Source organism: Drosophila takahashii, chromosome X, assembly GCF_030179915.1.
Source record: "Drosophila takahashii strain IR98-3 E-12201 chromosome X, DtakHiC1v2, whole genome shotgun sequence".
NCBI classification, from domain to species: domain Eukaryota; kingdom Metazoa; phylum Arthropoda; class Insecta; order Diptera; family Drosophilidae; genus Drosophila; species Drosophila takahashii.
This window is the reverse complement of record NC_091683.1, coordinates 9472567-9499760: the sequence shown is the minus strand read 5'-3', so window position 1 is coordinate 9499760 and position 27194 is coordinate 9472567. Positions and strand designations below refer to the sequence as shown.

Genomic DNA, 27194 nt, shown 5'->3' with positions numbered 1-27194 from the left:
GATACCAGAGAATATTCTAGAAGGATATTTTCAAACCTGATACTATATTTAATAAAAACTTTGAAAATCTTACAAAAATCGGTATTTTACACGAAACACTGGAAATATTAATCCAAATATGGATTGTCATACCTTTCTGAACTCGTTATTAAATTTCCAATCGATTGGCATTTAAACCTGGACATTTTATTTTTTTGTCATTTTTCGTAAAAAATTATGATGTACCCCCTTATAAAAAAATTGAAAATTGACGAAAATTTTATTTTTCCAAGATCGCCCTTAAAGTGTCATGGATTTATTTATTATTTTGTTATCTGTTTAAAACAGTGCGTATTTTTGGTGTAGGACCATTTTTGGCCAAGTTACAGCAAAAAAACGAAAAGGAAATATTCATATTTTTGCCAAAAAGCCAGATCCCAATTTTTCACAAAAAATAATTGGTTTTTTGACCGTAGCAATGAAAATAATGTTCCAAATATGGATTGTCATACCTTTCTGAACTCGTTATTAAATTTCCAATCGATTGGCATTTAAACCTGGACATTTTATTTTTTTATCATTTTTCGTAAAAAATCATGATGTACCCCCTTATAAAAAAATTGAAAATTGACGAAAATTTTATTTTTCCAAGATCGCCCGTAAAGTATCATGGATTTATTTATTGTATTGTTATCTGTCCAAAACAGTATGTATTTTTCGTGTAAGACCATTTTTGGCCAAGTTACAGCAAAAATTTTCACCAAAAACCCAGATTTCAATTTTCCATTATTATTTTATCTGTTCAAAACAGTATGTATTTTTGGTGTAAGACCATAATATGGTAAAATGAAGCACAGCTCGAAATATTAATTTAAGCTCTTGATTAACCTGTGTTTAGTCCCCAGACTTTTTCTAATTCAAATAAAACACATTTGCGTATCTAAAAAAAAACAATTATTTTTATTAACTAGCTTGTATTGTTATACAGATTTATAGTTATTCTTTAGAATTAGTTTCATGCTTCTCAGTTTCTGTTTTGCTTTTGATTATCCTTTCCAGCTGCCTGAGCAAATCGTTCAAAGTTCAGTTTTAGTCTTAGGCGTAGTGATGGGCAAATAGTTTGTCCCCATTTCTCTCGATCTTATTCCTTCAATTATACATTTATCAAAATATATGGTATATTTTTTACAAAATATAATTCATAGGCATACAATATTATAAAGTTAATAGGTAAATTCACGATGAAACTTCAAGTGTTCAAGAGTCATTTTGGTTGTTACATTTAAATCGTTATACAATTCGTATATGTATAAAGTTTAGTCTAGGGTTTATGATATTTATGCGATTATATAGATGTTTGACCAATAATATCAGTTCGCCGAAAAAAAATGAAAACCATAGAGGTTAAAACTTCAGTAATATCGGGGCACTGCCACCATTGGTCAAAGCACTATAAGGGTATCCATATGATTAGGTTTTTAAATGGCGGTGTTAGTAGCATGGGGCTGTCCTTGATTTACATTCATTTCTAAATCTAAACCTACCGATAGAAAAATAGTTCTTAACCACAATATGACAAAGTAAAATGTACATTACATAATCTAGGTATAGGTCTATAAAAAATACGTTCTTGACTTTGGTCCAGTACTGAAATCTCGGATTTCGTTAGTTCGCCAAAAAGAAGAGAAAGTTACGGGTTCCTTTTGCCCTTCGCTCGCTGTGTTGAGCAATTGTTTTTTGGTCTTACATGGCTACTTTTGTTTCTTTGTTATAGTTATTTGAGCTTATAAATTAAAAAAATCTTTCCCATCTAATGCTGAGACTGTGCACTGGGCAGAAGAGAATCCGTAATCCTCTAGTAGTCCAGATTACCCTGGGCTCCGGTGATGATGGCATCGATCCAAATACGGGCCGCCGAATCGGAGGCGGCCTGCAGGTTGTAGCTTCGCTTCTTCGTCTTCACAATGAACGTGCAATGCGGTCGTCCGCTCTTCGAGGCGTTCAAATGATCCAGATAGACCTCGTCGATGGTCTGTATATATAGAAATTAAAATAGTTTAGCTAATTTATTTGAAAAAATATGGAAAGTTTGCTATTTATCGATATTTTATTTGTGCTTTGCCTTCAAAACATCGAAATTATCGGCTAGATATTGTCAAAATATCGAAAATATCGATAAATACACAATCCACTTGATTTTTCAATGATTTGACTTTATTTTCTGGTCATACTCACTGCAAAGTAAGCCCCGCCCCTCGGCTTCCTCTCCGACTTATCGGAGTAGTAGATTAGGGCGCTCCTCTGGCGATCCAGGACAAACCAGCGCCGCGACCAGGCGTGAAACGTGGCACCCAGCTTGTGGAGGTAACTGTAGGAAAATCAGTATATAAATTAGAATAAATTAGGATTTAAGAAAAGCTTCAAAATTACCCGCGACAACTGTGGGCGTCCACAAAGACATGCGGACACAGATCGATCTGGTGGCCGGCGGTCTCGATGTGGTGCCGCAGATTCAGATCCGGCGAGAAGATGGGCAGGTAGCGGGTGAGCGGGCGCTGGTGCTTCGGCAGGATGCGCTTCCGTTCGCTGGCCGTGCTGCCGCCACTGCCGCTGTTCCCGCTTCCGCTGCCCGCCGATGCGGTATCCTGTGAATTGCTGCTCGCCCGCTTGTTGTCCACTGCCGGCGACGAGGAGGAGTCCATTCCGTTGCCGAACTTGGGCGCCTCGATGGCCGCATCGCAGTTGTTGGCCTCGGACAGCGGGCGTGGACTGCGGACCACCATTTGGTTGCCACCGCCGACTCCTCCTCCTCCTCCGGCACCTCCTCCTATTCCCAGGGCAATGGCATGGTGCTCCAATTCCGGCTGCGAATGGCGTTGCTGGAATGGCGAAGAAATAAATCATCAATCAATTTTTAATAGGTTTTCTTCGCTTTGTATTCCTGTGCTCATAATAATAATATTTGGTCAATCAATTTTGAATAGCCTGCGCATGTCGTATATTTTTGCACATTTACGATTATGTTTAAAATTATCTTTAAATTTGTTTGTTTTCTTACACTTGTAAACATTTTTTAATGTGTAATATCCTTTTATTAAATTATGAATTCGTTTTAAATATTATCGAATTTTTCTAATTACGAAATACCTCTTTACCTAATCCACATTATACAGATATTCTACCAATTTAATTTAAAATATTTTTTATAACATTTATTTTAAAACATTGATTTAGTTCGTCTGTTGTAAATAAATAAATAAACTAAACTCATAACAAAAAGGAGTTTTTTGAACAAAAATGTTTTCCAAATTTTTAAATATTTTTTGGCACATCCGAAATCATCACTAACTAGTAAGGAAATATTTGTTTTTCAATTGATTTAATTTTGTATTAAGTCTCTGGATAATTGGCAGAGTACAAATTTTTTCTAAATTAAGGATTTACTTTTCCCCAACCCAACTTTTCACTCACTAGATAATAAAGCTCATTTTTCCTAAATTAAGGATTTACTTTTCCCCAATTCAACTTTTCACTCACTAGATAATACAGCTCATTGCGCTGGCGTGCATTTGCATCCGTGCGTCGATGCTGCACGTAAGTCATCCACACGGACATATCGAATGAAAATCGGAAAACCGGATGGGAAATAATATTCTTGAAAATCACTTGCGCTTCCACTGGAAATGGGCAGCTAACTAAGCGATTTTCCGACAAACAGAACAGCACAGAATAGAATAGAACAGAACAGAACAGAACAGAACAGAACAGATGATGATGATGGGGTGGCCGCGTCTTCTTTTCGGTCTTTCAGACTATCCGTCGGATCGCGAATGGGCCGCACATGAACATTGTCCAGTTTCGAGAACCAGAACCAGATCGAGGTAATTATACCCGTAATGGGCCGCGGATTTTTGTGGCCAATGAACGGGAGAAGATAACGATGGCCAGTCTATTGGCGAGATCGGTAAACGTGTAAACAAATGGGCTAAAAATCGAGGTAGAAGGTAAACACGGACCAAAAAAAAAAATCCAAACATCCAAAGTACGTAACGCGCAGCGAATGGACAACCAAAATAAAACAAAGACCACGGCAAATATTAAACTTATTAATAAGTGTAGTCCATATAGAATCCGCAATTGAGAGCACGCCGATGGGGCGATGAGGCGGTGGGTGGTGGGGTGGCTCTTTTAAAATAAACACTGGCTAAAATAAAACAGCAAACAAAATGCCGAGGCGGCCAACAACTCGTGACTAACGAGCTGGCGATAGATTTCATCGTCATCCAGGAGGATGAGAGAGGTGCACTCGAAAAAATGCAGAATTTCATTTCATTCATGAATAATTAATCTGATATTAAATAAAATAAATAATAAAATATTGGGATTTTGTTTCAGTGCATAGTACAAAAAACTACTTGGGAATTATAAGCAAGAAAATATTGTGTTATATATTACAAACATAAATACAATTGTGAAACTAATAAAATTCAATGTTGTTTTTTTATATTAAAAAAAATCGAAACAATACAGTTCCAGAAGTTTATTTCAGTGCATGGCAAAGAGAAACAAGTTTTCTAAAATTACCCACAGGATCTCACTCTTACTCCCACTTTTTCTCTTACTCTTAACCCAATTCTTTCAAGCTCTTGGCACTTATGTCTTCATGATCGTGTGATCTTGAAAACCAAATCATAAATAATAGGGTGTTTCGCTGTTAATAAATTTGCCAGTAAAAATAATATATCAAATGAATTAATATTGAATGAATAAATACAAACGAACCTATCGCGTAATTTCGTAAGCTTTGCATAAACAAAAACAAAACTATAATGAATCTCTGAATAATTTAAACGGGGGATTTACTGAGAACTCGCAACAAAACAAAAAGCATTACTCAGAGATTTTCCTGAAAGCTCTAAAAACAAGTAATTGCCAAAAGAGTGTATATTTTTCACATTCACAAACGGTAAAGTAAAGTTGATAAATATTATTGTGCGTAAAAGCACATGAACAATAACAAAACATAAAGAGTTCATTTTAACATTCAAAGGGTGATTCACTTTTAAATTCTTTCAGAAAACGATAGATAAGACGTAAAAATGTAACCTTTATATCAGCGGTCGGCAGCGCCCTAATAAGTGAGCATAGGGTTTTGTTCTGCCGCCGCGCTGCTCGCACATGTATAACGTAGAACAGCGGTCTGCACACACACATCGATGAGCTGCCCAGTGCAAATTACTCACACAAATATAAAACAAAGTGTCAACGTATGTGTGTGCCGACCGCTGCTTTATATCCAAAGTTCGTAGGGTGATTCACAATAAAAAGAGGGAATTTTTTATATAACTAAGTAAGTTATAATAAATATTATGCTATTTTATATTTTATACTCTAAATAACTCGTACTTGTATTCAACTTTTATTGCAATAATTTAGCAGCTCGTAAACTTATTAGCAGATAATTCTCAAGAACTCTAATCTATAAGATTTTCTTCGGGAATGTTTCACTTAGCAATTCTATAAATTCCGATCAAGGCGAAAAAAAACCACTTAAAGGTAAAACTCACACTAGTAGTCATCATTATAGGTTATCAGTACCACTTTTAGATCCATTTATTTACACTATTTCGTTATCTGAGCGGCGATGTCTAATAAATCCCCAAAACAATGCACACGTTGCCTTATCGCAATTGTTAAACCCCAAACACAGTGCACTTTACTATATAGAATGTTTATCTAGATAATAGTTATGTATATCGAAATACTCATTATGGCAAAAATGAGTACTTGGGAATTATAAGAAGCTTATAATAGCAATTAGAAATTTAACGAGGAAAAATCGAAATTTAATGATACAAAGGACATCAGAACACCCGTCATGGGAAATTAATAGAAGCATTAATCAATGGTTCTGTGGAATTACAAATTCATCTGGCTCTTCACAAAACACCATTTGTTTATGGTCAGAAAGGAAATGGCTCGTAAACTGGTGGGTGGATGGAGTCACCGGTAATTGCGTTCGAAAACCACGAAAATTTCCCGGAAATTTCCCGGGGGAAGAAATATTACAAAAACAAACAGCCCCGAAAAATAAAGCTCTCGTTTTGTTTGGCCTAGGTCATCAATTTCTTGGCGGGGTCAAGTTCTAATTATTTGGCTGTTTCTGCTCACCTGTTGAGGTGTCGTTCCAGTTGTTGTTGTTGCTGTTGTTGTGGGACTGCTGCCGGTTGATTTTCTGTTCTGCACATTATTCTCCTTATCGCCACCGTTCTTTTGCACCTGCTCATCCACTGTGTCACCTGGTTTCTGATTGAGCTTTTGCATCTCGGTCCTCTCGAATAATTTCGCATCTTTGCCGCCGCTGCAAAAAATGAGAGAAATGGCGAGAATAAATAATGGGTTATAAGGAAAAAACATATTGCTACATTTTAGATAATAATGGAGAACAAAAAAATAAGAAATCACATTTAATATATAAAAAGAACAACATTGAGTTTTAGTCAAACAAACATCACCAATAAATTAATATTTTCATTGTTTTGACTTTGATTTTGTATCACACACATAACTAATCAGAACCCGGTATTTATTATATATTATTTTAATATTGTTATTTCGATAAGTTCTTAAACATATGTTGAGCACAATAAAGTTTTGGTCCCAAGAGTTTCATGGGTGTCTTTATAAATATTTCCCATCACAACCACTGTCATTGCTTTTCCTTATAATTGGATCATCATACCAGCAGGGAATCATCGCGTTGATTCGATACATTATTTATCTAGAATGACTCATTCCCGGGCGGACTACGATTCCCGATTCCTCGAATCCGATTTCGTTAACGCTCGAGTTCCAACTGCAAAACCGAAAGCCGAAAACTGAAAACTGAAAAAAACTGACTAAGCGGGCGGACGGAATGGATGTGAATGCACAATCCGAAAGCAACAGTTGGCACACAATTCAGCGATTCAGACACACAGATACTCCGGCGAACACACACTGTGATACACAATCAGCTGATAAGCTTATCAGCAACGGTACACAGAGAGAAATGGGATATTTTTTAAATGGTTAAAGAAAAATAAAATTATTTTTTGAATAATAAATAATTTAAAAAATGTATTTTATAATTTTAAACAAACAAAATAAATATCTGCGATTTTTTATTTATTATATTTAACCATAAACTCCACAATAAACTGAATTCAAATCGATTTCGAAAATAGTCCCTGGTTTATTTCTGTGTATAGAAACAATTGCAAGCATTTTACACTGCAAAGGCAGGGAAAAAAAAATAAAAGGAAAAGCTACTCAGGTGACGTCGTCGTCGTTCGATCGGCAAATGAGCGCACTAAAATAAAACTCCGATCGGTGGAAGTTTATTATTTGGCCAGACGACGAATGTCGCCGCTGCCTCTATTGATTTTGGTGTGTAGTTTGTTTGGTTTTTCAATTCAAATTTCAAAGTGATTCGATAACCGGTTTCCAAGGGGGTGGAGTGGTGGGCACACATTGTTTAGCTATTAGCCGCAAAGTTTGATTAATTATATAGAGGCGTGAGTTCAATGAGCAAGCCAAAAGGCATTTTAGCCTTACACTGGACAACAAAGTTGCGACGTGTGCTTCTCTCCTAATCAGTGATGTCATTCTAATAATTAATAAATCAGAATCAATCAAAAGCTAATTCATAAAAAGGCACTTGTGCTATAAATATATATTGACTATTAATTAATCAACAATCAATTTCCTTCAACTTGGGACAATGCGAGAGATAAGATATTAAATAATTTATACTAAACAAAACAAACTGAATGCTAATAGATAGGAATATTGGCATGTATTAATTAGGTTGAGCTCTATATAATACAACTATCCAAAGAAATGGGTTTTTAAATACTCTAATTGTTTGTTGATTTAGAAAAAAAAACCAAATTAATTATAAATATTCCACCTTTTTAAACCTTTTTAATTTCTATTGAAATGTGAATTTTTTTTCTAACTTTGTAGGTTGCCATCGATTTCAAGTCTCAACCCTCCGTTCAAGTGTAAACTGCACTCGAAGTGCACTTTTGTCGTCACAGTTCGGGTAATTAACTCAACGGGGAGCACACTTTCAATTAGGGATGGGTTCCGAATGGGGGTCAACTCACTTGGCATCCGATTCCAGTTGCTGCTGTTGCTGCTCCATCGATTGCTGGGTGGAGAGTAGATACTGGGTGCGGGCCTCGTCGTGGCTCTTCTTCTTCAGATCGTACATCTTCTGCCGCTCGTGCTCGATTACCTGATGACCTGTGGGGGCGTAAATAGGAATATAAGTAATTGTTTCAAGACATCAAATGTATAATGTATAATTTTCATTAACAAAAATATGAGAAACAGGAAGTACTGGGAATCACTGAACCGAATTTGAGTACCAGCTTGATTCTTAAGCAAAACCAAATCGATTCTGAGATCCATTGAAGCGAAGCAATACTAGTTTTCTATTTTTCTACTTTTCAAGACACTTTCAAATATTTTTAAACTTTAAAAGCAGATTCCCGAATACAATTTTTAATCTATAACCTAAGCTCTAGACTTTTTTCGTACCCTGCTGGGCCAGCAGAAGCTTGCGATTCCTTTCGATCTCCTTGATGCTGTCGAAGATCTTGGTGCTCGCCCCCTGACTGGTGGAGATGGGCGCATCGTTGGCCACCTTGCAGCTGCGATCGATGTCGTCCTGCGAGGGCACGCGTCGCTCCAAAGGATTCACCTCGAAGCGATCGCCCTGCAGCGAGAGATTGAAGCTGATCTGCTCGCAGCTGCCGCCGCCCAAATCCTCGAACAGCTGGAGCGGCAGACGCTTGGGCGTGCTGGTGTTGGCCTCGATCTTGTGATGGTAGAACATATTCTCGTTGATGCTCTTCGACATCAGATCCTCTTGGTTCCGTCGCTTCGGGCAGAGCAGTTCAGCGGAGCCGAACAGGGACTGCGACATCACGCCGTTGACCAGATTGCTGCCGGTGGATCCTGGCGAGCTGGGCTGCGAGCCGGGCGGCTCCTCCTCCTCATCCGGTCCGATTTGAATGCGCAGAGCGGCCAGTTCGGCTTCCAGGGCCAGACGCTGCTCCTGTCGCTTGAACTCCTCGTGGCTGGCATGGTGCTCGGACTCCTCCTCGAAATACTGAAACTCCAGGTCCTCAAAAGTCTTTCTATCGCTCTCCAGGGACTCGCACACCAGCTGCAGCTCCTCCTTCAGGCAGGCGTTGTTCGGTTTCTGCTTCAACATGGCTCGCAGTCTGTAAGGTTAATGATTATTTAAATAATTTCCCATTTTGGCTGATAGGTCACTCACTTCTTCAACTGATCCTGCTTCATTTCGATGGACTGCTTCAACTTGGCCTGCTGATTCTCCTCCATGACGCGAGTGGCGTTCCTTTGGGCCTCCAGGCGGCGTACGCGATTCTGCAGGGCCTGCAGTTGCAGTCGCGGCGAGGCACTGGCGGCCAGGGGCTGCTCACCCAGTTCCAACTGAAAGAAAGAAGGGGATTACTTTAAGGACTTTTTAAAAAGGCAGATTTTCTGATTGATTTTGACAATAGCTATAGCTTTTAGTTAAAAAGGGATCTACTATTATGGCTTTTAAAATAAAAATTACAAAATAATAAATAATATTTAATTTTTATAAAAAAAATATTGGAAAATAAGTTTAATTTTCATAAGCCAATCAAAAAGTAAAGGCCGCGTATTCACCATTTATTATACGTATCTTTAGTTAAATTAGGTATGAACCATACAAATAAATCCTCTTGACTTAAGAATTCGCGGTTTTTAAAGACTCTATATAAATTATATCTTCCGTTTAGCTGTATACTTCACTCAGGCTAATACTCTTGTTCTAAAGAATTCGCGGTTTATAAAGAATTCATTTTAATTAAATCAATTTAAAAATATATTTTATGATGACCGCGAATTCTTAAGAACAGGAGCATCTTAACTTTGTTTGGACATTTCTCTTCTTGGCTCTTAAGTTAAGTTAGGTTAAGTTATGTATGAACCACACAAATAAATCCTCTTCTCTTGAGAATTCTCGGTTTTTAAAGACTATATATTTTTAATTAAGCTGTATAATTAACTCAGGCTGATACTCTTGTTCTAAAGAATTCGCGGTTTATAAAGAATTAATTTTAATTAAATCAATTATAGCAAACATATATTTTATGATGACCACGAATTCTTAAGAACAGGAGAATCTTACTTTGTTTGGACCGTTTTCTTCTTGGCTTTATAATTATGGATTCTAGTCTAGAACTATGGGTTTTCGAGGCTATTTGCTACCCACCTCGAGTCCCTCGATTCCCGCCGAGGGCGGCAGTTCGGCCAGCTCCTGCTTGAGCTGCTTGCGCCGCTGGATGAGCTCCCGCCGCTGGCGTTGCTCCAGGTGAATGCTGCGCGGTGCCGGCGCTGGCTTCCTGCTCGGCTTGGGCGACTGCGTCTGGGACTCCAGGGACTGGAGATTCAGGGTGAGATTGTTGATGTTCTTGTTGCTCCGCTTGGCGGGCACCATTCGATCCAGTTGCTGCTGCTTGCGCTCGAAGGACTTGAAGAGCTGATCGTAGTCGCGCTGCTGATTGGGAGCCGGTGGCTTGGGTGCCAGCGGTGGCTTCACCATGGGAATGGGAATGGGTATGGCTATGGGTTTGGAGGCGGAGACCACTGCCATGGAAGCCTGAGGCGGTGGACTGATGGCCAGGGCGAAGGCGTTGCCGAAGGACACATCCTTCTTGGGCGACATGCAGTTGGTGCGGATCTTGGTCCTCGGACTCTGGGGCACATACTTTGTGGCCGAGTTCGGGTTCTGGTTAAGATTCTCATGACTGGACCTTACGGCCGCCGTGGGAGGCGCTCCACTGGATCCGCCCCCTCCGCCTGCTGAGGCTGGCACATGGATTTGCCCATTGATCTCCACACGATTCGGTCCCAACAGCCGGACATTCTCGTAGCCCGACGAGCTGCTCAACAGAGAAACATTCGCCGTGCTGCCTCCTGATCCTCCTGCCTGCTGTGGAAACGGTGACTTGTTCTTGTCGCGCGGCAACGAACCGTTGGTTTTAATGCGATTCTGGACAATCGGTGACGACGTAATGCTGGATGTACTCGAAGTATTGTGTTGGCTGCTGGGTGCTATGGTGCTATTATTCCGATCGGCATATTCCGTGCAGATCTTGAGCATATCCTCCAGTTCGGCTCCTCCATTGTTGATATCGCTATTCACGCCGTTCATCGAGTAGATCTGCAGGCCACCCGCCTTGGGATAACGATCGTAGCGATCGTTGTTCACCTTCGTGAGGAGATCCTGTTGCTGCTGCTGCTGCTCCTTGTAGATCGCCGCATTGCTGGGCACATTCCAGTAGCCACCGTGACTGCCACCCACTCCCTTGGCGAACTGGTTGTTCAGCTGCTTCTCGTTGCGATGATTCTCGGCGAGATTGCGGGCAAAGCTGGCGTATTTCTGGCCCAGCACATCCTTGGCCGGCATGTTGACGGTGACCAGGTCGGAGGTGAAGACCTTGGGGCACTCCAGTTCGTAGGTGGTGGCGGCGGAGGAGGATGTCTGATGGTTGATTGGATTTATGATGCTCTCGTAGAAGGATTCCAGCTCCAGCGATTGACTCAGCTCGTGCGCCTGCCGCGCCGATTGCGTGAAATCGATCTGGGGCATCGAGATCCGCTCGTTGGAGCCCATCGCCGAGCGCATCATCTGCGCCTCGTCCGGATTGTTGAACCTCAGGTAGTTGGAGTTGCCGATCGTGATCATCGCCCCCTGGCTGAGCTTCGTCTCCTCCAGAATCGGAGACCCGTCGATCAGCAGGCGGGAATCCTTCTCCGGCACCAGGGTCACTTCGTTGGCGTCGCTCCTGCAAAATAATTATGATGATTTTAGTTCGATTGTAGCCTTTTTTAGAATATAGATAATATTTCTCTAGTATAAAAAATTATGCATCTTTACTTTTAAATTTAATTTATTAGGTATATAATTATTTTATCATGAAACAAATTTATTTATTTATATAGTTGTCTGATAGATCTCATTTTGGACTCTATTAAAAATATAGATAATATTTCTCTGGAATAAAAAATGATGCATCTTTACTTTTAAATTTAATTTATTATATCATTATTTTATCATGAAACAAATTTATTTATTTATATATTTGTCTGATAGGTCTCATTTTGGACTCTATCAAAAATATAGATAATATTTCTCTAGAATAAAAAACTGTGCATCTTTACTTTTAAATTAAATTTATCATATAATTATTTTATCACAAAAACAAATTTATTTGTTTATATTTTTTTTATAGCTTTTTTTGTTTATATGGGTCTAAAAAATGTACATTATCCCTTTATAATTAATCACATGGTTTTTCTAATGCATACATATGAGGTTTTTGGGAAACTTTCAATTTAACAATTATTCAATTTACAAAAATTGACCTAAAAATGTTGTATACCATATTAAACTTAAAAATCGAGTCTTTTTAAGTGGATCTAGGATGTACATAGGTAAAGGACTTATTACCTGTAGATGGTGCAGTGCAGCGGACGAACGCCACTTCCATTCAACGAGATGCTGCAACTGGCTGCCGATCCAATCGTCGTATCACCTAAATGGAAATTCGAATAGTCAATTATATTAGTTCTTTAAGACTCGGATTCGAAACCGAAAGTTTCGCGTTTGAAGTGGTTTTCGGTAATGTGAGGTTGGAATATTTCAACAGTCAGTTCAACAGTATTTCTTATCTCTTTTCACATCTCTCTCTGATTTTTTTGGGAACAAACAGCATATTCTTAACTTCTCTCTGTTTTTTGGTACAGTGGTAGATAACTTTTTTTTTAATTATTGAAAAAACTTAAAATGACATGAATTAAGATTTTGAAAACTGAGCGAACAATTTTTAAAACAAATATTTTTAATTTAGAAAAACTGGCATTTAATTAACTTTCCGTTTAAATAATTTTAATATAAAAAAGATTTTTGAAAATAATTTAAATTAATTTTTTAATTTAAATTAAAAATAAATCTTGACTATAATTTTATTACTCATTTTATTTAAATCTTTTCAATACTTTTCACCCCATTGTAAACTTAAAAAATGAGCTTATCACAGTTTGCTCACCAATTTTGTTGTCTTTTGTGCGTTGCTTTCGCAAGACTTTTCTGTGTGCGCTACTTGTTATTGCTTTTTTTTCGGTACTTTGCTTATCGCTTTACAAGTGACCTTGCCAGGGCAAAAAAAAAATATAATAAAAGAGAAAGAGCAAGAGCGAGAGAGAGATGAAAAACGCGCACGCGTGGCCGCAGCAACAAACCGAACGCAAATGACACGCGAGAGAGGGAGAGGGACGCAGTCGCGTAACGGTGCGTGTCCAGTGGACTTTGTTAGAGATGGCCTCGTGTCACGAAACACGAACAATGTAAAATAATTAAAATTAAAGTGAGTTCAATACCTTACAGTTCCTAAAAAATATATCCACAAAAAAAAACTGGCTTTTAAATTTGTTGTAATTTACTGACAGACAGACACATGTACTTTTACCATTTAATAAATAAATAAAATAAATTGATAAATAAATAAATTCTGTGTCACGAGCAGTAAGTCCATCCCCCAGACTCACCTATGTGTATGTAGTGGATGGTGACGGCGGTGCTCAGCCGTCCGCCGCCCAGAGAAACGAGATGCGGATCCGAGGCGGCGACTCTCAGCGACGGATCCTTTTTCGTCAAGGACATCTGCAAAGAGAGAAAGAGAGCGGGAATTAAAGGGGCGCTCGAATGAATAATACCAGGAATGCCCAGTGTCATATGGGAGTTGCCTGGGCAGCTGGCCGGTAATTGTTATTGGGTTTTCTCTGTATTATTTTTTTTTTGTTTTTGGTTTTGGCACACTGTTAAGGGATTTCCAGGGGTTCCCTCATTACAAATGGATGTGTGTGTGCCAGCACGTGCTCTTGAAAGGGAGGAAATTCCACAGCTGTGCTGAATTTTTAATATTTTACACGTAAATACACGGTGAAAAAAAGTAAAAAATTTAATTACTACAATATTATTATTATTTTTTTTAATAATAATCGCACTTTTGTTTAAAGACCCTTTGCAATCTATTCAAAATAATTTGTAATCTTTTTTTTAACACCGTCTTTTCCAACTATCCCCATGTTTATTGCCGCTTGAGTGCTGTTAAAACTGTTTTCCCAACTTCCGAATGATGTCATATGCAGTGACTGACCCCCCTTTTCAATCCGATTGCTGACTCAAACTCACGCACTTGTAACTGATAAAGTTGCACTCGCAACAGTAAAAAAAAAAAAGTATAAAAAATGGGAAAAGCAGCAAAAACAAAAACATCAATCAAACGGCGACAAGAAATGGTGGAAAATGATTTATGCGCAGTAATACATATGAATGAATATATGGTTATGTGAGTTTGTTTTTTATATTGAAAACTTTATCAGGCAAACAACGTGCGCTCCCATTTTCCAGCTATCCAATGTGGACACATAATGTGAAACGGTCAACTGAGTATATGGCAGCCACACACGATGGTCCAACGACTAACAAAGTTATGGAATTATCAATGACATGATCGCAGTGACCATAAAATCATATTTCAACAGGGGCGCAAGCTGGATTTTTTCCAAAGGGGTGAACCAAAATTGCACCTTTATTTTTCCGATTAACCGCACATAAAACCAGATTTATCCCGAAAAAATAAATCAATATTAAGTGCAACCTAATAACTAAATTTTCTAGTGATCCTAGGCTAGCCCCCAAAAATCCCCCTGGCTATGACACTGGATTATAATGATGATCATGATGCCGACACTTAATCGCAGTCGCCTTTTTGACGTCGACCACTTTTGGTTTTTATGACCCAATTCGGACTGTTTCAGCTTCGTTTGCTTCACTCCAGATTTTCGGGGAGGGGGAAATGCTGGCCGGGGGATAGAAAGATGGGGCCAAAAGGGGGGCCCACATTTCGTAAAAAGTGAGGAGGGGGAATACCCGCAAACGCAACCATTTCCGCGCCCCAAAAATAAAAGTGAAAAGTTTTTTTTGTTTGTATGCCCAGTGATACGACTTCCATATATGTATGTTTTACCTGTTGTATCTCTTCTTTTCGGCGAGTGTATGTGTGTTGTGCCCCTTATCAAAAGTCCGCATTTCTCATTTATTTGTTTATTGTTGATTGATTAGGCTCATAACGTATTCGCCTCCAATGATTCAAGCCAACATATTCCATAATAAATCCCATATCAGTGGTTTATAAATATGGGTAAGGGAGTTCAATTTCCTTCCTCGATTATCAATAGAAACGTAAGAGCTTTTGATGGTAATGGAATTATATTTAATGGAATATATATTTTTTTATTATTTATTCTTCGATTACGAAAATGTTAGATAATAGATCAAAGGACTATTGGCATTTCTTGCACAATTATTTTAAATGCATTTTCCAGTTGCATGTCATCCTCCGAATCCCATTTCTTAACCCATTGAGCGCTACTTTCGCTTTCCGTCTAGACGCTTCTTCAGTTTTTCTTTGTTTTTTTTTTTTTGTTGGTACCCCATCATCATCAGCATCATTATAATCACGATGATGAGCGACTCTGGGGGCTGCATCATCAACATCAACCGATCATTACAACAAAACATTACGAAATGCATTTTAGCTTTTGCTTTTATTTTATTTTCTTTGCCTCGCTTTTCTTCTCGCTTCCCTCAAATTCTGTGGCACGTCATCTTGTGTTTGACTGGGCAAAAGAAAACTAAAGGAAAATCCACAAGATGTGTAATAAATTACACCGAAGAAAGGCGAGACAACAAAGGCGTTTTTAAAGTGAATCAAATGGTCTGGAATAGTCGGTTCGGTTTGGTTCGGCTCGCAGCAAACAGAAACCAATTCAAATTCAAATCCCAAAATGAGTCAGAGGAAGCGAAGACCAAGATGCGTTCCACACATCCACAATTGCCTCCTTTTTTATTTCTCTACGATTTTTTCTGTGCTATTGTAAGCTCTTTATTGCGGCCAACAACAAAGGTATTTCAATTTTATTGAGATAAGATAAGGGCAAACGGAAAATCATCGAAAGAGTCGGCAGAGATATGCCGCGAAACGAGCATTATGTAAAAGCCCTGGGCGATAACAAACATACTTTTTTGAACACCGGCCGGTTAGTAAATATATAAATAATAAAATAAAATTTAAAAAGAAAATATACAAGTTTTGGTTCTTAATTTTTTATGGTAATGCCGAAAAATTAAGAAGTAAAACTGTATATTTATTTTAATTTTGATTTTATAGTTTTCTATTCCTATTAATTTATTATTTAATATTTAAATTTCTAAAGAAATAAAAACCTTTTTAAAGGTACAGAGTTAAAAATGTTATATTTCTGAATCTCCATTATTTTAACCCCTGCTGTGCCCTTAAACGGGAACCATTATGTGACACGTGTGTGGAGTGGAGGGTTAGGGAACTCGAAAAATATGGCATGGGTCTATAAAGATGTGGCATCTTTAGTCACAAGGCAAATAATCAAACAAAAGAGTGTCAACGCAATTAACAGTTTCCTTTTTTTCCCTTATTTTTGCCATCTCGTTTCCCCCTCGTTAACCCCTCGATCGCCCACAAATTCCACGTCCCTCCCCGTTTTAATATAACCCCCTTTTACCTTTCTCGAAATCCCCCACAAATGGTTCGACTTCAGCCTGATGAGCTCCCTCTGATGATGAATACATTTTTGCCATTTTTAGTTGACTTTATTTATAGAGAGCAAACACAGCTGGTAAATATGCCTCCCTTGCTCCCCCATCGGTTGCACGGGAAAAAACGAAGGTCATTTTGGACCCTGTGTTTTTATAAGGGATAGTTTTTGATGGAAATGCATAGTTAGATATTTTTTATTTAGATAATAAACACTGAATTTACTAATTGTCAGCATAATCTCTATGAAAACTATAAGAAACTTTCGATTAATTAAAAAAAAATCGTATTCGCTTGTCCAGCTTTTTTTTAAGTGTAAAAGCTATATGCAAGGTGCATTACCAGGCCAACTGTCAATATTTTCAATTGGCGCAAAAAACTCGGTTTGTTTGTTTGCTTTTTTTTGGGTTGCTGTCAGTTTTGGCTCCATTTCAGTGCCAAAAAATCCAACGCATTCCACAGACAAGTTTTCTATTTTTTTTTTTAAGTTCGCGGGGGCTGGTGGGCGTGGTCCGAGGGCGTTTGCTAATGGCATTTCGCTGTTTCAAAGCCAAACAAATGCCAAATGTAAGCCAGTGTATGGAATTCAGCTTGAGACGTGACCCGAACAAGGGAATTAAAACCCTTGGATAGACCATACATATAAGAACTTCCGGTAATTGGAACTCCACTCAAAAGTACAAGTTGTGGTTCCAATGCACGTTCAAGGAAAAATTCGAATACGTGTCATAAAATAGACAAAAAAAATTCGTTATAAAAACATTTAAAATGAATAACCTTTGATTTTAATTATTATATCATTCGGTATATCTAACTAAATTTAAAACAATTTTTAAATCGAGGAAAAATAGTTTAATTTTAAATTACTTAAAAAATCCTTATTTTAAAAGATAACTAAGCTTATCATTTTCATTCATTTACATTAGTAACTGAAAAATATTTATTTTTAGCAAAAATAAGAGTGTGATTTGTGGTGTATAATTTGTAAAATCTTATGATTAACATGAATCATAATAATAATCATGTGTAATCCGCTAAAAATGCGACCACATTTGGAGGGTACAACGCACACCTTATCTTAAGTTAAGCATATTGAGAGCACGAACCATAAATAAATGCTCATGTTTACCCATTTGAGTACCTTAAATATCTCAAGACCTTCGGGGACATCATATAGTATGAAAAGTCAAATGTGGAACACGATTTTGGTACCAACTAACAACTGAACAAGAGACATATGCATATGGCTGACACAATTGCGAGCTTATTTCGTGGCTATAAAAATATGCAAACATAATTATCTATGCAAACCGAAATAAACGTTTGAATTAAAATCATCTGCAAAGCGTAAGCAAAGCAAACAGAAAACAGAACCCAATAAAAGCCACAATTAATACATTTTGAAAAGTACGGTGAAACTTTTATAATTTAAATGACAGCAATAAGTACTTTTTTAATAATAATATATTCATTTATTTAGATTTATGATTTAACTAATTACATTTTTTTATTACTTTACGATTTTATTTGCGAATTACAGTAATACTCGATTAAAATATTTTAATATATTATAATGAATTTATTAATTTTTTTAGGCTTTTACTATGATTTAATTTTATTTTTTGAAAATACTTTTTCTTGTCGAATTAATAAAGTTCACCTGTATTTTCCGTTTTTTTTTTGCGAAGGTCAGTCGGCACAGTTACGTGCGTGAAATTAAACATAAATAAATAACAGAGACAGCTGGGAGTGGTGAAATGGGGGACGTACGCCCATGCCTCGTGCATAACAAAGTGCAACCCACTTTTGCCACCACGCCCACGCCCCCTTTTTCCGCTTAATAATAAATAATGTGTGAAAATTATCGTCGCGTTTATTTCTTACCTGTCGCAAAGTTGATGATTGTCTAAGGGTTTTGTTGTTCTATTGCTGTGACACAGTTTTAAGTCCATTAACATGCTCAAAACTCCACCCACGTAAAGAGAAGGGTAACTGTGAATTGTGGGCGCCACTTGGGGCTGTCAAAAGGCCAGCAAACAAAAGAAAAGCCAACCCACAGAGATGACAACAAACAAAGAAATCTTGTATCTTTAAGAAAGTGACAAAAAAAAATTAATCATCGTTTAACTTGACTTGAAAAGGTAAAAATAAATAATAAATAATTTTAGACAACAAAAATAAATATTACAAAAATAATATTTCTAATTTAAACCTTTTTTTTCCAAAAAGTAAAATATTCAAAACGTATTTTTTTTTTTAGTTTTTAATTTGTATAAAAGAGTTGAAAATCAAATTTTCCAAATCTAGAATATTTTAATACGTTCCCCAATAATTTGAGAATCTCAAATTAAACAATTAAGTCTTCGAAATTAATTAATAGACTTGATTTTCAGGCCATCTCTAGATCTCCGATCCTCTATCTCCGATGGGGTTATGTGGGGGCCTTTCTGTGTGTCAAGTGGCTTGTTAATTATGCTTATGACTTCAAGAGAATTACCCAAAAATGGGGAGAAAAGGAAACTACACATAGAGCATCTCGAGAGCGTCTTTGGGGAAATACAAAAAAAATAAGAAATCTAATTAACACACAATTTCAGGCAATTCTCAGCCGCTCATCTCCATCTCCAACCAATTGAGTTCAATTGAAGTAACTAACAACAATGGGACACCATTTATGAATCATTTGTGGAAAATATAACAGAAATCAAGGGGGAAATTGCAGAAAGAGTGCAAAGCAAATGCAAATGCAAACAAATGCCTGATGTCATCACAAAGGCAGCAGGAAAGGCAGCAACATCAAAGCAATTGCATTTAACACAACTACGACAACAACGAAGACAAAGCGTATACCACAGTCAGCGGGCCAAGTTGTTGTTGTGCACTCAGAAAAATAATTAATTAATTATTTATTTAAATATAAATAATAATACTATCTGTCTAGCATGGTATACAAATATTCATCACATTTTATACGAAATTACAATGCGTGTTATATTTTAGAACTTCTAAAACATTCTGAAATTAATATAAATGCATAAAATATTTATTACCTACATATTTTATATTTAATTCCAAATTTTTGAAATATTATTTATATGTCTTATAAGTCAGTCCAATAGTACCATTTTTATTATATTTAAAACGTTATTCTCATTCATAGATTTTCTAAAAAAAAATATAATTTACATACAAAATTCCATTGAAAATACATTTCTGAACCTCCTATCAGAATAAAAATATGGAATATAAATAAAAATTATATATGCACTTAAATTTTATTTCTGTGTACGGTTTTTTATGGTTTTTGTTTTTGTGAGTATGTGGCCGTGTGGGGGGGGTAAAGTAATTCAAAGTAAAGTGAGGCAAAGTGAAACAACAAAACTTGATTTGACTGGATGACTTCATTAACGGAACACGCAGAAAACAAAGCGAATTTACATGCACACAAAACACTAAAAAATAAATGAAAAAAACCCCGTCTATTGCGCAAACCCATAATTATTATTAATGTATTTCCAATGCATTTTTAAGCGGCAAAACTAAAAACAGTTTTTAATTTTATATAATAAGAATGCTTTTACGAAAAGCATAAGGAAGTGTAAGGGAAATTTTTAAATAAAAATAAGTATTTTTTGTTCAAATTAAGAATCGATAGTTTAATTTTATTAAAATAATTGTATTTATTTTCAATGCTTCTTTCTTCTTGTTTTATTTTTAGGTGGGCGTCATTGCTTAAATTTATTTAGTTTATTGATTCAATTAAATTCAACTTTGAGCAATGCGTTTAATTAAAGTCAAGCCCCAAGATGAAAATGAAGGCCATCTTTGTCCCACGCAAAGTGCGTGGATTCGGATTCCAGGGGCGCGGGCACAAAAGGGTTAATATGGTGGGGGTTTGTTGAACTCTCCGCTGCCACAACAACAACAACAAAAACTACGCTTTTTTGTTCCTGTCTTTTTGTTTTTGCACTGTTTACGGCCGGAAAACGGAAGCGACTGTTTTGGTATTGTTTATTATTGTCTGCATTTATGCTGCGCTGCCCATTGTGAGAATTATGAATGTGCGTTTATGGTTATGGGCTAGGGACTATAGGGAATGTGCTACCTACATCTAAATGTATATATACTTAAATAGGGAGTGAATGGCGTGGGGAATATCGTACCATGGAGAATGGAACTTGTGACTAGAAAACTAGAAAGCGGCGAAATGGAACGACATGGTGACATTGCAATGGGAGCACCGATGTCGTTGCCAAAGGTGTCGCCTCCAACTATCGCCACATGTCGCACATGACACGTACACTGGGCGAAACGCAAGAACCAAACGGATATCCTGATAGCATTGATATTTTTGTTTGACCTCAATCTGTAGAGATTTTGCCATCATTTGGTTTCAAAACCTCAGTTTAAGGATTTATTATTGAAAGAAACTAAATACTCTGAAATATTTAACATACTAATGTAAAATTAAATAAGTTGAAATTATAATAAAAATGTTTTCCATATAACATTGATATAATTCATATTATAATGTGGATTATGAACACTATCTAGTTTAAGAGATATTTTAAATGAAATTTGTAGAGATTTTTTCATCGTTTGGTTTTGAATTTTTAGTTTAAGGATCTATCATTGGAAAAAAGGCAGCATAATATATTAATATTACAAAAAAATATTGTAATTAAAAAATTCATCGATATAATATTAATAATTTATTTGATAAGGTGGTAATTATGGTACAAATGTGATATAATATTGATATATAAAAAAGATCAATACTTGTCGTTTGAAAGTTGTTAATAAACTACGAGTTCCAGTTTTATTAAAGTTACCTACTGGCAATTTCTTGCAGTGCACCGCCGCATATTCATCACTCACACACACACCGATATGGACGCACCATTAAAGATCAGCGACGGTGACAAAGTGCGTCCGGTTTTCAAAAAGTGTCGGATGCAAATGTGCAAAGCAACGAAGAGTGGGTGGAGGAGGTGAAGACGAACGGGAGGAGAAGCCAAAGAGAGATAGAGAGAAAAGTCATCGAAACGGGGGAGACAACAATATTGGCAATGCACTTTTGGCAGGGAGGGAAATTCAAATCGAAACATGTGCAACGGTGGAAAATGCTTCTACTTCTGCTTCCACTTCTCATTTTTCCACTCTTTTTCCAACCAGCTGCAACACCATAAAGTGTGAAATGGAAAAACACATTAAAAAAAACGGCAGGGAAAAGGGAAAGGGGAGGGGTAAAAAGAACAAAACATATGCTGGCGGCCCGTGGAAATGCGGCACAGTGGGTCACAAAGTGTTAAATCATTAAAGTACGAAAAATATTAAAACGGGACGGAAGCTCGTTAAATTTCCCATTTGAAAATTTCCAAAATTAAATTTAATTGAATGGGAACGAGAAAGCAATTAAAATAGTGAACAAAAATCTAGGTTTTCTCCGCTGAAACTGGAAAAATAAAAAATTAAAGAGACTGCAAGAAGCTATAAACTTTTTGAATGTAAAAAAAAATATTTTAAGTTTAAAAAGGGTTCAAGAAAAATAAAAACATAAATAAACATTAATTTAATATTAATATCATGGTAATAAATAAAAAGAAAAATCTATTAAAATTAAAACAGAAAAAATGCATTCCATGGTTTGTGGAAACTTGAAGAATCCGCTTTAATTCGAGACTTTTGGACTTTCGGGAACCAGATCTTCAAAGGCGATTCTACAGAACTCTCGAATAGGGATTTTTTGCATAAAAAGCGCTATTGTTTATTTGTTGTTTTATTTGCCGACCAGTGAAATTCGAGGAGTGAGGAGCAGTGGAAGATGGGAACCCAAATGCGATTCCCCAGAACGCCGTCGTCATCCATCTTGCACTTGATGCGACTGCGAGGCCATTTAATGCCCGACGAGAAAATAAACTTCTCGGGAATGAAATGCCACCCACCGGGGATGCAAAACGCTAAATTTGAAACCAACTTGGCAATAAAAAAATTGCCGGCCAAAATCAAATTTCATCTCATTCATTTAGCTTGGTCGGCAAATTGCTGGAAGGCAGTGTGTTCAGTAAGTGTCCACATCTGTTTGCCCATTTGCTGACACACAAACTGCAGGCCAAAGCAAACCGAAAGCAGAGTTTTATGCTTCAATTTTATTCTTTGCCAATGTTGTGTTGATGTTTAAACGAGCTGTCCGCAGACGAGCCAAATGACATGCAGAACATTTGTTTTTTATGTTCGAGTGGGATTAATTCGAGATTTTTCACGTTAAACAGAAGTTTATTGTACCAAAAATGTGACTTTTATTTTCCTTTGAAGATATAGTACTAGATTTATTTGTCAGTTTAATTTTTTTTAACTAAAGTTATTTTTGATTAAAATATAGTTAATGTAAGTTGAAGTTATGAAGTTATTAAAGCAGTAAACTGCTTACACTGCTTCAGCTTAGATTCATTATTTTCTCATAACTTTTGAATGAGTTGTCCGATTAAAAAAATTTCTTTTACATATTGGTAGGTATTACTATTACTATAAAAATACATGGAATTTTAAAATAATTTTTCTTCTATTAATTTCAGCTCGTTAAAACTTGAAATCTTTATTTTCTCTGCAGTGGCGCCCAAGTCACAATGGAATAATTAATTAGATACGTGGGCCGAGAGTCTGCAACTTAAACTGAGCTCATTTCTTGAGGCAAACAGCCAGAGCAAACAAAAAGCCCGGCAAGAGAAAAAACAATTGTTAGGCGAGCCGGCTAAGGCAACAAATTAATATAAGGCCATGACAACAATCGAGCGACGGAAAGTCAACAAATTCGAGCCAGTAATATCCAGCCCACCTAACGCAATAATTTAGCAAACACAAGAAATAAAGCGAAATGGTTAAAAAAACATGGCAAAATCGACGGAGGAAGTGAAATGTGGCGTCTTAAAATCGAATTGAAAATGCTCTAAAATCGAAAATCGATACCTTTTAAAGTTTGTTTAATTGCTGGCCATTATTTAAAGGCGATAAAAAGCCAATAAATTACAGTTTGAGGGTGAAAGTTGCTGCATTTATTGCCCGTTTACTAATTTGAATTTGAATGCAAATTAAATACAACATCGTTTTGATTTAAATAAATTGAATTTACATTTAAACAAGCTTTTAACAAATGGTAACATAAATAAGTGTATTTATTTACATGACTTTTAATTTAGTTTAACAAATAATTAATTCAATTGGAGCTAAGAAAAATTGTACATTATTTTAAACAAAAGCCTATTGCTATTATTTTATTTATATATTTTTTTTAAATATTTTTTCCTTATTTAGTTAGTGTATAAATGGCAATATGTATTCATAATCCGAGTCAAACGTTGATTTTCGTCTTGAACTTCGTTTTGCCTGACTTTTTTCCGCCTTCCTTTGTTGTTTGCCCTTTTTTCTGATCTCAGACACGTTCCACTCGCGTTTGAAATTTCGCAGCCCAAAAAATGTATAAAAAAGAACAGCGAACTGCGAACTGCGGGTAATATAAGCCCCGAACAAGTTCTCGGGTAAATAATTAAATATGTATCTCGGCTTTTTATATTCGCTGGTTATTTGTGTGTTTTGTGTATTTAGCCGGGCTATTCATTCGCTGGCCTTGCCATTCCCAGTGATGCCAATTTGAGCAATTTACATAATTCCAGTCGCTGGGAATGGGCTATCCAATAGTAATAGTAACTACTTTTGGACGTCATACCAGATGGCGGAAACTCACTGGCATTATGCAGTAATTACCATCTACTTTCTACTTCTGAGCCGCAGATTTTCTTTCATTTTTTTCTTAAATTTTCAATTTAACTTGGCTGGATATTAGCTTAAGTTGGCGAAATGACAGATGCAAACTGGCTTCTATTTTATATTTTATTTAGTAAACACATCACAAAGATGAAATAGCTAATATAAGCTAAAAATTATGAAAATGTCATTTCTTAAATATAAGGTAACATGAATTCTTGCAAAAATACTGCTACTTTTAATCTTGAAATGCTAAAAACCCACAATTATTTAAAATATATATTAAGTGCTTTGTTGAATAATTTAAAATTTGTTACAATTCTTTCATGCAACATATGAAAATTGTCTTAAAAATCATTTTAGATATTTTTAAACATTTAAATTAATAAATACAAAATGTGTAAGCAAATGCAAATATTTATTTCAACTTATAAAAATTTGAATGCAATTAAATAATGTAAAAATTTAAGATTTAAAAAAAAAGCAAGGAACATTTATGAAATGCAGAACCCATGCTTATAGAGTGCATCCATATCTATATCCATTCCGAGGTTAAAGCCAGTTCGGAGTTCATTGTTGTTGCATCGCAGTGGCACTGGTGGCCACGCCCCAAAGGAAAAGGCAAAAGAAACGCGCAACTTTCGCAACTCCCCGTGCCGCCTTAACCCCCCGATGGCCCCCGGAAAGGCCGCCGCTTAACCCTCGCCAGCCGCAGCCACTACAACTGACCCACTCACTCACTCACTCACTCACTCACTCGAGAATCCCATCCCTCCTCTCTTTCCCGCCTGTCTGAGCTGCTTTTTATGGAAACCGGCTAAATTCCATTTGATTTGGAAGTCGGGCCAAGAGCCTCGTCTTCTGCTTCTTCTTCTTGTCATCATTTCTTGGCTCGCCTTTTCTTTCTTTCTTTCTCTGCACGGAGAAAAAGAAGTTTTTCCCACATCCTAACAGTTAACAGATCAGAAATGCATTTACCAAAACCATTAAAAAAAATCCATAGTTAAGATTTGGAAAAAAATAAATACTTATAGAGTATAGAGTTTAGTAGAAAGCGACTGAGCTGGGCAACCAAATAATCTTATCTATTTGCTCTCCCTCCCTAAAATATGTTTATCTTAATCTCTTGATTTAAAAACAAAAATTTAGGACTCTGAAATTAAGCAATTAACTGAAGTTGGGGACGATTTCTCGTCAGCATGTTAATTTAGAAATAAAAAATGGAAATATGTATTAAAATGTAGAACTTTTTTGTCGTAAAACAACAATTTAGAGATGACAAATTTTGTTATTTAAAATAAAATGTTGGAAATTTTACCATAAAATGCGCAATATTATTTAAAGAAATTTTTAATGATAATATGTTTTTTTAAGGTATATTGATTTTTTTGAGTGTATTGCATTTCACCCGACTGCCAAGGGCGTTGCAGTTACTTCTTTTTATTTACTTGAAATTTATTTACATTTTAATTGAAATGAGAAAACATTCTGGATAACAGTAGTTACTTTTTGTTACTGGTTTTAATGAAATTAAGAACTTACCTTACGTTCTCCGGCGTCAACTGTTGCTGTTTCTTGTTGAATTCCTCGAAATTGTCACTGTTTTTGTCAAATTTGCATCCAATAATAACAAAAACAGTAATCACAAAAAAAAAGCCGCGCAAACAAACAAACAACACACCAACACACGCACACTCCGCGCTCACACACACATACACACTGGCGCGTGAAACGAGTTTTATTTGCTGCACACAACAACAAAAACAACAACGGCGAAAAGGAAACCGCAATCAGCCAAGGATAAAATGCGATTTGCAATTAAATTCCACCGCTTCGCCCGCATTATCGTGTATATTCAGATTTCTCTCAGTGTAGGAAGGCAACAGGCACTCGATTGGCAAAAAAAAGGAATCAAAACAGAACGCGGTGAGTTGGGCGCAAAAAGGTAAATAAATACGCCGACGATAATTGAACTTTACAAGCGTTTTCCTCAACCGAATTCAGCAAAGCAACAAACACAATTGGAATAATAACGGTGTGACCGCTGTGGCTGTAGATAAATTATACCAAATATATCGTATGCTCATCTCTAGCTGTTCCCCTAGCAGGGACTCGAACCATAGAGGGCATTCCTTTTTTATAATTTAATATTTTCTTTTCATTTAAAAGGGGTTTCAATTCGTATTTATAAAGTAGAGCATATAAACAATTTTTGTTAATGTACATAAATTTATTAATTGTTTACATTTACATCTAGTACTGCGCTTTCAAAGAGCATAGCAAAATGCCCAGCAAAAAGGCTGTTAAAAAGCAAACTAAAAAGCTTGGCAAAGAGCGAAGTAAAAATTCTGGAAAAAAGCCTGAAAAAAGGTCTAGCCAGAAGCCGAGGAAACAGCCTAGCTAAACGACTGGCCAGAAGCCTAGCATAGTGCCTGGCGAAAAGCTTAGCAAAAAGCCTGGCAATAAGCCTGCCAATAAGCCAACCCAAGAGCCAAGCGAAAAGACTGGCAAGTGGTCGGAAAAAGTGCCTAACAAAAATTCCAACTACAAGCCAAACCAAAAGGCTGGCAAAATTGTCAAGGGTCCTAGTCATGGAGTTTAGAGTTTACAACTTGAGTTTGGATCTCAGATCTTCCAATTGCCTGCGTCTCGTTGGCCCAGTGATCTGTAAACGAAACACAAACAAGCATTGGTGAGCTTAATGCAATT

At 36.6% G+C, this 27194-nt stretch overlaps 1 protein-coding gene across 2 annotated transcripts; it reads right to left on the bottom strand.

Annotated features, from left to right (window-relative positions):
• Positions 1–922: 922 nt before the first annotated feature.
• LOC108064232 (pleckstrin homology-like domain family B member 1) lies at positions 923–26506 on the bottom strand. Of its 2 annotated transcripts, XM_044396301.2 has the most exons (11): positions 26028–26506; positions 13636–13750; positions 12539–12623; positions 10298–11873; positions 9311–9486; positions 8566–9254; positions 8130–8268; positions 6151–6340; positions 2410–2858; positions 2215–2347; positions 923–2011 (listed from the first exon to the last, which is right to left on the bottom strand). In XM_044396301.2, the coding sequence occupies exons 2-11, from the start codon at positions 13748–13750 to the stop codon at positions 1835–1837; spliced, it is 3729 nt and encodes a 1242-aa protein (XP_044252236.1). In that variant the 5' UTR covers positions 26028–26506; the 3' UTR covers positions 923–1834. The 2 variants fall into 2 exon arrangements, with proteins under 2 accessions (XP_044252236.1, XP_017007145.2); XM_017151656.3 differs by lacking the exons at positions 8130–8268; positions 8566–9254; positions 9311–9486; ... (2 more) ...; positions 13636–13750; positions 26028–26506 and adding an exon at positions 6722–6909.
• Between the last annotated feature and the right edge of the window lie 688 nt (positions 26507–27194).